The sequence below is a fragment of the Notechis scutatus genome, chromosome 1 (assembly GCF_049901735.1).
Source record: "Notechis scutatus isolate UNSWTSFEM ecotype Mainland chromosome 1, rNotScu1.2, whole genome shotgun sequence".
Taxonomy (NCBI): Eukaryota; Metazoa; Chordata; class Lepidosauria; order Squamata; family Elapidae; genus Notechis; species Notechis scutatus.
This window is the reverse complement of record NC_142009.1, coordinates 300,312,681-300,324,860: the sequence shown is the minus strand read 5'-3', so window position 1 is coordinate 300,324,860 and position 12,180 is coordinate 300,312,681. Positions and strand designations below refer to the sequence as shown.

The 12,180-nt window shown below is 36.7% G+C and overlaps 1 protein-coding gene across 4 annotated transcripts in view; it reads left to right on the top strand.

Annotated features, from left to right (window-relative positions):
• CCDC88C (coiled-coil and HOOK domain protein 88C) overlaps positions 1 to 12,180 on the top strand; it is a 95,135-nt gene that overhangs the window by 31,766 nt on the left and 51,189 nt on the right. For all 4 annotated transcript variants that reach the window (XM_026679190.2, XM_026679189.2, XM_087952067.1 and 1 more), the window contains exon 4: positions 11,716 to 11,785. In XM_026679190.2, the coding sequence (XP_026534975.2) occupies positions 11,716 to 11,785 (70 nt within the window). The remainder of the gene's footprint in view (positions 1 to 11,715; positions 11,786 to 12,180) is intronic.

Sequence of the window (12,180 nt, the reverse complement as noted above, 5' to 3'; positions counted from 1 at the left end):
TGACAGACCCAAATTAGATTTAATAGATCACAATCCTAATAAACAGATTAAATATGGTTACACCATCTACACTTGCAGCCTTATCATTTTCAGCATTCTCACAGCATGTACCACTTCCTATGTGAATGTTTTTCTTAGGTCCTAGCATTTATAATACTCATTTCAGTTCTATTATTTGACATCACTAGCTCATGCTAATTTTGAAATGTTATCTCCAACATTCCCAGTCTCTAGTTTCATGTCAGGATGAGTTGATGATGTCCCAAATGGTTTAATCACTTTTATTTTTATTTCCATTCACACTCTAGAGTAGCCCTATTCATTCATTAAAAGCAGTTTTTTAACTTCATTCAAAAACAATCCGCTGTATTGTCTCTTTTTCCAATCTACTATGACAATTACAATTGATCAGAGCTACGTAATCCAATTCTTCTGGACAGTGTTAAATTGGAAAAAGTAATTCAATGCATTTAATATTTCTTTCATAATATAAAGAGTAATTTATCGCATTTCCTGAAGGTTGTATTCCTGAAGAAGATTTTGGAGAATAGGATATGCATAGATTAGTATTTGAATATAGTAAATTGTAATCCAGTAGTATTTTATTGTTCTCCCAAAGATGTATATGCCTAAAGATGTAGCTCCAAATTTTGAGAGTTTTCCTTCCAAATACAGAGCCTTCATGACTGGCTAGGCAACCATTAGATAAGAGAGCAAAGAGATACCAAAACTCTTTGACACTATCATATGGTTACCATGATGTTTTCATCACAGATAAGTTAACCCTACTTATATTATGATCATAATATAAATGGTACAGGAGAGATGGTATAAATATGAGAATTATGTAGTTCCTGGCACAAGGGAAGTACAGGTCCACCGCTTCCTTCTAGAGACTTCTTGTTCTCTTTACAAGATTAAGGTAGACTATTTAAGAATTACAGGATGGGCTACAGTTTTAACATACGCAATGAGTTTAATAGCGGGTAATGTATTTCTTTTGAATAACTAAAACAAACAGAGTGGATTTCAGGCTTTAACCTAAAAGAATCATGATTGGCAGCTAAGGCTTTATCTAAAAGGTTCCTGCGTATTCTCCTGGCTTTTAGAAGCAGAAGGCAAAGCTGATAGGATACAAAGACAAAAGACTTTCTATTTGAGGTGACTAGAGATTTTGAGTTGGGCAGTTCTCTGATTGTAGAGCTGTTAGATGAAGATTTAAAAACAACAACAGATTGGTTTCCTGGATTGTTTTGAATAATGTCTGAGTGTATGCTGTTTGTCAGGCATTGATGGTCTCTTTTAATGAGAATTTATCAGTTTAGAGCAAGGGTGTTCAACTTGGCAATTTTAAGACTTGTAGACTTCAACTCCCAGAATTCCCCAGCCAACCATCATCCACCATCACCACTGCCATTCTGAGAAAACATCACTGGAACACAGTGACAAAAAGCAAACGTGGAGTTGGTATGAATTCGGAGAGTCTAGTCATGTGGGTGCCTTGACTTATATAACCACAACAACAGAAAATCTGGTCCTGGATGCAGTCGTAAGTTAAGGACTGCCTCTTCTATTTGTCTTTGGTTCTTTTCCTCGATACTGTGTTCACAATTACATATGAATCATTGACATTGATCGTCATTGTTCACCTTATTCCAAATAAAAATTACTTGCAATTTATAGTTGCAAAGATAGGTAGCCTGTTCTCTATTGTAGATGTGAAGATTTAAGAACTGAGCTGTTGACAATCAGCAGGCAGGTGTCAGGGGTTCTACTATTTATTTTTGGCTGATCAGAGACCTTAACATGCTTCTTTTTTTGTCCTGTATTTAGCATTTCAAGCTAATCAAGGTAGATTGTAAGGACAGTAAAATGCAAAAGAAACAATAGTACAACATGGTGATTTAACATATTTGTTACATTTATATTTCACTTTTTGTTGTGGTTAGTCGGCAGCAGGTGCAGACGGCTGAGGAGAGCAAGGACTCAGGTGAGGGGCCAGGACCATTGGGGAGTGGACTGCTGCCTTCAGAGATTGTGGGGGCTGGCAGCAGTGTTGAGGAGGTTCCCGAGGAGCCTGTGCCAAGTGCGCGTGCGCGCAGGATTGCTTGGAGGAGAGAGCAGTTACAACAGCACAGGTTACTCGGGAGTAAGGCTGCAAGGTAATGGCCCCTCCTTCAAGAAGATAAAAGCCAGCTGTGAACGAACATACTTTGCAGAAGGCAAAGACATTTTGAACTCAGCCTCATGGACATTACAGTTGGTATTTGAAGACTCTTGTAAACTATTTCTTATCTGTTGTTTTTTGGCAGACTTGAAAAAAACTTGGCAAGGCTCTTTCTTGTCTGAGTTAATTAGTTGGAGGCAGCCTTTTATCTGTGAAGAAACAGGATTCTTAGCTGAAACATGAAAAGGTTATACTGCTGCCTTTGTCTTGTGTTTGCTCTCTTGGAACCAGGTTTGGGTCAGAACACTTTTGTACAAAGATAGGGCAGCATACATTCCTCCCCTTTTTCATATTTTACTTTACATGATGTAATTTGGCAGAGAGAAAGTGATTCATAGTCACCCAATCAGCTTTTGAGGCTTAAGGTGACCAATACCTATTCATGATTTAATGAATGAATACATGTATTCTAAATCAGGGGTCCCCAACCGCCGGTCCGCGGACCGGTACCGGGCATGAACAAGCCTTACCGGGCCGCTGGTTGCTGGGCGCCGCCATCTTTTTGGTAAAAAAGCAATTTTTCGTCAAAAAGATGGCGGCGCCAGCGCCAGTGAGCTTTTCGGGTAGAAAGCCATTTCTACCGAAAAAGCTCACCGAGCGCTACGCGCGCCATTTTTGATGAAAATCACTTCGATGACGTCACCGGAAGTGATTTTTCGTCAAAAAGATGGCGGCGCCCAGCTGACGCTGCGAACCGGCCGCGGCGCCAGCTGACGCCGGAACCGGGCAGCGGCGTCGAAAAGGTTGGGGATCCCTGTTCTAAATTGCCTTCTTTCTTACTACCCTGCATGTTAAGTTCAAAGGCGCCAGTTCAAAAGAGCAGAGCCAATGACCTGAAGTTATACAGTACATAATACAGAGTGACAGAAAACAGTCACCATTGATAAAGGATCTGTCTCGTTTATATGTTTATAAAACCTCATTGAGCAGAACATAGTTCTCTTCCTATTTTATCTTTATAAATAATCTTTGAAAAGACAGGGTAACAACTGTAACAACTTTTTACCTCCATTGTATCTTTCAAAAGCAAGGCAAAAGTTAAAGTATGAAAACAAAAGTTAAGGTATTAAAACATATGTGTCTATTCAGTGTGTATCTCCACTGAATAAACAATCTAAACCCTTGTTTTAAATCCTAAATCCTGTTCTGAAGGTTGTGTGTGTGTGTGTGTGTGTGTGTGTGTGTGTGTGTGTGATGTTTTTCTTTGAGCAAAGAATCACTTCCCCAACTGCTCTGTCATGCACATCCCTTGCCCTTCATGGAAGGAAATTCAGAAGTCTTTGGCCCTAGAAATAACTTTTGATATTTTTATAGTTGATTGGGCTGGCTATGTACTTCATGCATAACAGCACAGGAGCCTGTTTCCAGTGCTTTGTTCATCAGGCTGTGCTGATTCTGTAATAACACAATTTAGTGACACTTTAATAACACTTTTGTATGCAGAGAAAGTCTGGAATCAATTTAGTAATAATGTTGTGGTTTAAGATTACTATCCTATATATTCCTATTAGATATATTGCTGATTTAAACAAAAGCTTGCAAGGGCTTCCTTTAAGTTTGTCTTTGAGATGGGATGAGCTATTTCCCATAGTTTTATGGTTTCTTACCAGCCTTTTATTAGGATCAACTACCTGATTTTTTTTTTCTTTCAAATGACAGGTTTGACAGGGTAAAGTGACACCTTGACCATGGATATTCTTAGGTAGTGACATGAAGAGTCTTAATACTGCTGTGTCTGAGCCTGTTCAAAGAGGGGTCCTTCCATGTTGATTTTAGAAAGGTGTTTATATAATGCTTGTTATGCTTCGTGAAAGGAATAACGCAGATGTTTTTGAATTCAGCATTTATAATTTTTTCATACCCCCTCAGTTTAATTTCTGTCTGGAAGAGCTGTATCAGAATTGCACCTGAGGAAGTGTCATCAAGAAATTTATTGGCGTTTGAAAATGGAACAACATAAAATCTTGCTGTTGATGCACTTTTGAAAAATACCACCCTCCCCCCCTCAGTTCCTTGAACATATTATAATCCACAAAATTAAGAGAGCCTGTAATGTACAACTTTAATATTTGGATCCCTCTGAAACTCACCTAGTGAGGCTCTTTTGAGGTTACTCATTTGTGAATGTTAATTAGAGATACTGAACATTTACCTGTGGGTTTGTTACATGTCAGGACAAAAGCATCTTCCTAGTGTGGGTGCACCTGTTAATTTTTTTCCTCATGTCTTTTATAGTTACTCCAGGTGAAGTAATATATACCTCATGACTTCAGAGGTATATTAATTAAGGGATTTGCAGGAGAGAGAGAAAAGAGAAATGAATTCAATGAGGTAGAATGTTGATGCAGATCAGGCATTCTATGATCTAGCATAGGGGTCCCCACCCACCCCCAATCAATGGACCAGCCCTGGTCCGTAGCATGCCAGCAACCAGGCCGCACAAACAAGTGAAGCCCCACTCACGAGATGCAAGCACCGTGTAAAACCACGGCCCCTCTAGTCCACGGAAAAACCTCTCTCCACGGAACTGGCCCTTGGTGCCCGAAAGGTTGGAGGCCACTGATTCTGTTGTTGTTCAGAACAGCTATTCTATTCTTAACAATTATATTTTTCAATGCCTGATGATTTTCATCAAATGTTAAGAAATGCTGAATTGGTTATTGGTTCTTACAGTGGTCATAACAACATGGGGATCAGTTAAATCTCATCAAGTTATTTAATGTTAACCTATTGTAAAATAACAGTAGATTACAGGTAATCCTCAACTTGCAACAATTTATTTAGTGACCGTTACAATGCCAGTGAAAAAAGGGGCTTACAACCATTTTTCACATTTAAGACCTTTGCAGCATCCTTATTGTCACATGATTTACAATCGGATGTTTGACAACTGGTTCCTATATATGACAGTTGCAATGTCCCAAAGTCATGTGATTATATTTTGCAGCCTTCTGACAAGCAAAGCCAAGTGGGGTAGCTAGAGTCACTTAACAAACGTGTTACTAATTTAACAACTGCAGTGATTCACTTAACAAATGTGGTAAGGAAAGTAAAATGGGACAAAATTCACTTAACTAATTTCTTACTCAGCAACATAAATTTTGGGCTTTGTTGTTGTCGTAAGTCGAGGACTACCTGTACTTCAAACCGAATTGGTTGTATTCACAACTCAGACTATTAGTGGCTCCTGGATGATGATGAAACTTAAGAGCATCATTCAGAATCAGTGCCTAAAGTAGCATGGTTAGGTGATTGTCAAGGCCTGTAACCATGGAGTCTGACTAGGAGATGACTAGGCTGAGCCGAGAAAGGGATCAAACATGTCATCAGTGACGAGTCCTTCTGTGCCCACAAGAGATCTAAGTCCAGCCCACCTTGAATGCCTCTCTTATCTCCCACTCCTTTTCTTTGACCATTAAGTTGGTCAGATTCTTGAAGAGCTCTTAAGCTAGCAATAAATCTTTATACCCATTTGAACTGCCTAAATCTCCTGATTTACCCCGTGCTTGGTCCTGTTGCTGTTCATCTTTCTATTCCTACTTGTTCAAGGGCCGTTTCTGAATTGGTAGATATTACAGCAAGTCAAGGGGGATGGAGCAGTTTCTATTCTCCTTAATGTCTCCTTTGGTTAGCTAGCTAGCACATTGGCTCTAGCAAGGAGGAAGATAAAATTCAGGAAGATAAACATCTTGATTTAGGACGTGTTTTTTTTAATAAACCGTTAATATAGCAACTTCTCTTACTGCTCTGCCTTGAGTAAATTCATATACTTGTTTGATTTGGGTTTGGGAGATTTAATATCTAGTTATTATAAAGTTTATACAAATTTATACAGTTTATACTATTGTATAAATCATTTTGGACTACTTTTACTAAAAGAAATGATATATCACTTTTGCAATTAGTCATAGTTTAATTATGAGATTAATTCATTGTGTACATAATTCTTAGGTTACTTGGAAAAAAATAGAAATAGAAAATATAGATATCTTGGAAAAGCTAGAATGCTTAAGTAGCATTTATAGTTTAATTACAACTAAGCATTAGAATTAAGTCCATGGTATTTGCAGGATATTCTGTAAATACTCCAAAATTGCAAGCAGCAGTTATAAGATTTGATTAAACAAGGTACTATGTCAGTTGCCAGCTTTCAGTGAGTGCAAACTGAATTTAAAAATTCAAATATCTTACTAGTCTGTTGAGACTTTTATATTTTTAGAAAGATGGATTACATGTTAACCATTTCTATGTAACTTTAAGTGACAGAAATTTAATATGTTATATTTTCTTATTACCAATTACAGTAGAGCAATCATCAATGGACTATTTGATAGTATAATCCTAATAAACTCAAGGGTAATTTGCCTGGAGAGCATTATAAACATGAATGATTGATTGCATATGATTTGATATTACGGTGAAAATGATCAGGATTGTTTTTCTAATTTTCCAGTTGGGGAATACATTGATAAAATATGCTGCTGGCAATGTATTTGCTTCATTGGATTTGTATTTATTTGTAATAACAGATACTTTATTTGTGGGAATCAACACAAATTGATAGGTTTTGTATCTTATGTTTCCTCTGACAACAAAGCTTTCTGTGACTATCAGCAATAAAATAAAGTGAGTGTTGAGGCATAAATATTAAAAGCAAACAGCAGAGATTCACAGATGTTGATTATCAAAGGACATATCTACTGTAATTTAAGAACTAAAGATGATATGGCAAAGTACAATCCTAAGGTTCTCTTTAATTATATAAAATGGTATGAAAAAAATTCCTGGAAGAATGCAATGAAAAACCACTTCCATATCAGCACCATGAAGACTGCATAGTCTGCATGGTCACCAGGAATCTGTTCAGGGAGATCAGAGGTGTCAAACTTGCATCATCAACATGATGTATCATGTCTCTCCCCGCCCTTTGCTAAACTGGGCATGGGCGTGGCCAGCATATGACGCATCTGGCCCATGGGCCATGAGTTTGACAGCCATGAGGTAGATTTATGGTCTGATTTAGGACCTGTTTTAGCTACTGACCCAACAAGTAGGTTGATTGTAAACAGATAGTATTTTAACATAATAATAAAATAAAAATGAACTTAAATTGCATAAATACACATTTGCATATAAAAATATATACAGTTTTAAACTGCTGTCTATTAATAAGAATATAAATCTAATTTATCAAGAAGGCAAGCATTTAGACATGAAGAACAGAACTTGTAGGCATTGTTATCCAGATAATTAACATTGAATTAACTTTGCATATTGAATTTCGGAGGACAGCACACTTTGAATTATTTATTTATGGCTACTTTTTCATAATGGCACAAGACTATAACACTATTGTTTCTGTGATGAAGGTGAGACACTGTTCTGACTTTACACAGAGTTTGTTGCTTTAAGGATGCAGATGGATTTTCACTTAGAGTGAAGATTATGATTAAGGCATGATTTTGAAATAAAAGTTAAGGTTTAAAATCAGCTTTTCCAAAACTTTTTGTGGAAATATGTATTGTCTGGGGCAACATTTATTGGTTTGATTCTATATTATAACTCACAGTAGTGACATAAGCCATCTTAAAGCATTAAGTACAGAAAAACACAACATACAGCTGGGTGCCCAAGGATAAATAAAAAAAAAAACACTTATAGAAAATGCTCCCAGATGTACAGTATAATTAAAGTAATATTTTCCAGAGAGAGGAAACAAGGAACGTTACTGCTCAAAAAGACTAGACAGACACACAAAAGACAAAATATACACTAGTGATATTTTGGAGGAGGGTGGCATAAAGTATTCACGTGGAGGCTATCTGAAGGGTTATACATGTTATTTATTTATTAACATGCCACCCATCTCACTCTAAAAAACAACTGGTTGGTTTACAGTTAAGATCATAAATATAAAAATATTAAATACATTAAAGACAAGAAGCAAGAAAACCAAGATCAGTATGGCAGTCATAAATCACACTAATTACCCTTAATCATAAAATCTGTAACTCTTTGCATAATAAAACATTCTGTTTACACCCTCCCCCCCCAATAGCTCACTTTGCCTCTCTGAATATTGTCAAATTTTTCAGTTATTTTATAATTAAAATAATGATTTAAAAGTGGCTATAAACAGATTTATTACCATTGTTCTATGCAGTTCATTTACAATACTTTTCAGAATAGTTCAAAGAAGATTATTCCAGAATGTTCTCGCACTTTTAATCCATTGTTTTCTGCTTATGGTTTAAAATAATTTCTTGAAGAGATTCAGCGTCACATAAAGGCCAATAATTCTCATAACTTCCTTTCCACTTTCTTCCATTCTTCTCTTGGAACTAGTACAAGATGTCATGGTGGCTTTAAACCAGGGGTCTCTAGCTGGCTGACGAATTCTGGAAGTTAAAGTCCACAAATCTTAAAAGTTGCGAAGTTTGGAGACCTCTGCTTTAAACTGTCTGTGTGGAGAAAAAGGAAGGTCTGGTTTTTTTAAAAAAAACCTAATCACAGAACACCTTTAATTATAAAAAAATCTTATTTGTTGCATGTAATTTGGTTAGAGCCTTCAGAGGTGTGTCGAATCAAAGCTTAAAAAATCTGATTGCTGCGTTTCAGAGTTCTCAATGATAGGTTAAAACTGATCTCAAGAGAGAGCCTATTAGAAAACTAGTTTAAATTAGTTTAAAAACTAGTTAGATTAGGATTGAATATCCAAACCTCACCCACATATGCTTCAAGGTTCCAGCATTAGGCCCATCACATCCCTTAACCTTCTCATCTCATAATACCCCAAGATTGTTCAACTGTGCTATAAATACTGAATAATAATAGCTTTGTCAGCTTAAGGCCACTAATAATAATAGCAATACCACTTAGACTTATATGCCACTTCACAGTACTTACAGCCCTCTCTAAGCAGTTTACAGAGTCAGCATGTTGCCCCCAACAATCTGGGTCCTCATTTTACTGACCTTGGAAAGATGGAACGCTGAGTTAACTTTGAACCTGGTGAGACCTGAACTGATGGCAGCCGGCAGTCAGCAGAAGTTACCTGCAGTACTGCATTCTAACCACTGCGCCACCACAGCTCTAGATTGGTAGCTTTTTCATGATAGGGGCTTTTCTTTAGTCCCAATATGAAAACTATGATAGAGTAAGATATACTTTGCAATACAGGTAGTCCTTGACTCATGACTACAATTGACCCAAAATTTATGTTGTTAGGTGAGTTTTGCCCCATTTTATGACCTTTCTTGCCACAGTTGCTAAATGAATCATTGCAATTGATTTGTTACTAATCTGATTGTTAAGTGAATCTGGTTGCCCCATTCACTTTGCTTTTCCAAAGGTCACATGGCTCTGGGACACCACAGTGGTTCTTAATATGAACCAGTTGCCAAGCATCTAAATTTTGATTATGTGATGGTGGGCATGCTGCAAGTGTCATAACTCTGAAAAATCGTCAGTGCCATTGTAACTTTGAATGGTCACTAAATGAACTGTTGTAAGTCGAGGATTACCTGAAGTCTCAATCATTCTACATTCTACTGCTCAGCAAAACAAGGTAGGGCTAATCAAGAGTAAATATAATATACAAAATATGAATAAATCTGGTAAGCAGATTATCTTGTGGTAAATTAAAATCTGATTCCTAAAATATGGGTTAGATCTTGAATTTGTACTTGTTTAGAATCCTTGCTGAACAAGATGTGAATTTTAATTATTGATGTTGAATTACCATTAGAATCTGTGAGCAGGAAGAATGTTCTTCTTTTCAAGAATTATCCATAAATACCAGAATGTTTTCCATCTAGCTCAAGTAACAGTAAAATCATTGGAAGTGCCTGTGTAATTTGTGAGCCAAATGCTGAAATTAGCAGAACATTTGACTTTGCAGGAAGAATAGTAGAACGTTAGGAACAAGGTCTGTATTCTGCAAGTTGAATAAAGAGGCTCATTTATTTTGAGGGCTTTCCACAATTCCTGTAGTTTAAATGAAAATTGGACAGTCCACTTGTATGCCCTCTGAGTTACATTTTCTCCTAGATGTTTGTTTGCTAACTCTGCCCTGTGGCCATTTAAACGTTCTATCACGCCTACCACTAATTTACACAAAGCTGAGGCTAACTTTGAAGAAAGTCTGCTAAACAAATGTTACTTCTTTAACTCTCTGACCCCGATTGACCCTGACAAGTCATATCTAAATTGGAAGGAGGAAGAGAGGGCCCTTTGCTTGTGTCCCTCTCTCTTCCTCTTCCATTTAAATTGTTCATGCCTGCTATAATGGCTTCGTGATTAGGATTTTGTTTTTGTTTTAAAGTTCATATCAAACTAAATATCAGGAAGAGGAATAAAATCAAAATAACAAAAAGGGGGGAAAGACATGAGTTTATATTGTGAATAAAATAACTCCAAGTTTGAAAAAGAATGGCTTAAATTTCTTTTCCTTCACTCTGTCAAAACAAAACAAAAAGCATGAGAATGTGACAAATAACACACCCATTGCTGCATGTCAGGTGTAAATTTATCCTTCCAGTGTCATATAATAGTTTTGGCTGTTCCCTACATTCTTGATATCTTGATAAATTACATATATTGGGAATATAACCAAGAAGAATATAGACACCTTGCCCTGTGTGCCAGCCTTCCCTCCAAATAAACTACTAGAAATATTCTTTATACAAATTGAAAAGTGTCTTCCAAGAGTTTTAAAAAATTCACTGGTACTTTTACCCCAAATGATCAGTTTTTCTACCAATATGACAAGTCAAGCACACAGAAATTGCAGGATAGCAAATCCTTCTGAGAACAAAAAAAAAATCTTAGCTCCACCTGTACATTTGATGTACTGTAACCATTCCCATTTATATTATGGCCTTTCACCCCTTCAGAAAATTGCCTATCCCTGTGATAAAGAATCTTTTCCCTGAATGAAGCAATTGGTTACATGAGCCAAAGGAAAGAAGTGGTTGTTTCAAAGAGAATGCGGCATGGTCCATGAACAAAATGGTTATAAAGCTGCTTTTGAGAATGAAATAGAAAACAATGCACAATCTTTTTTGAGCAGGGGTCTCCAATCTTGGCAACTATAAACCTGGCAGACTTCAACTCCTAGCAAAGCTGGCTGGGGAATTCTGGGAATTAAAGTCCTCCAGCTTTGCTGGCTGGGGAATTCTGGGAATTGAAGTCTGCCAGGCTTAAAGTTACCAAGGTTGGAGACCCCTGTTTTTGAGGATTTTCCAAAGAACAGGAAAAGAATACATTCCATTTCAGCATACAAATGCTTCTATACCAGATATAATACCCCAAATTAACAATGTGCAGATAAGTGATTTTTATGTGCAGTTTAACATGATTCAATTCAGCATACATTATCCATGGTAAGATTAATTTATTTTCAAAGTTAAAGATTTTTTTTGCAATTTAGACAAGTGACATTTAATGACAATTTCTTTCAAGTTTGTACTTCTTTCCCCCTTTTTTAGGAAATCCTCCAGCAACTGATCATAATGAATTTGCCAAATGTCTTAACAATTGGCAAAGATCCTCTGTCTGGTGAGTACCTTGGTAACATCATAACCCCTTTTACTTTAAGCTAAATATTTTACAATATACTGTATAACCCAGGGATCTTCAAACTTGACAGCTTTAAAATTTGTGGACTTCAACTCCTAGAATTTTTTCTCCAGTCATGTTAGCTCAGGAATTCTGGGAGTTGAAGTCCACAAGTCTTAAATTTGCCAAGTTTGAAGACCCTTGGTAAAACCACATAAATGTTTTATATGCATATTTGATTACATATAATTTAACATTAATTTGGCAATGAAGAATAGGATAGGCAGAATAATGGCACAAATTAAAAATGGTGTCTGTGCATGAATACTGTTTCCATCGAACAATAGAGACCTGTGCCCTAAGAGTCATTTGGGGGAATGTGTTTTTCCTGTATG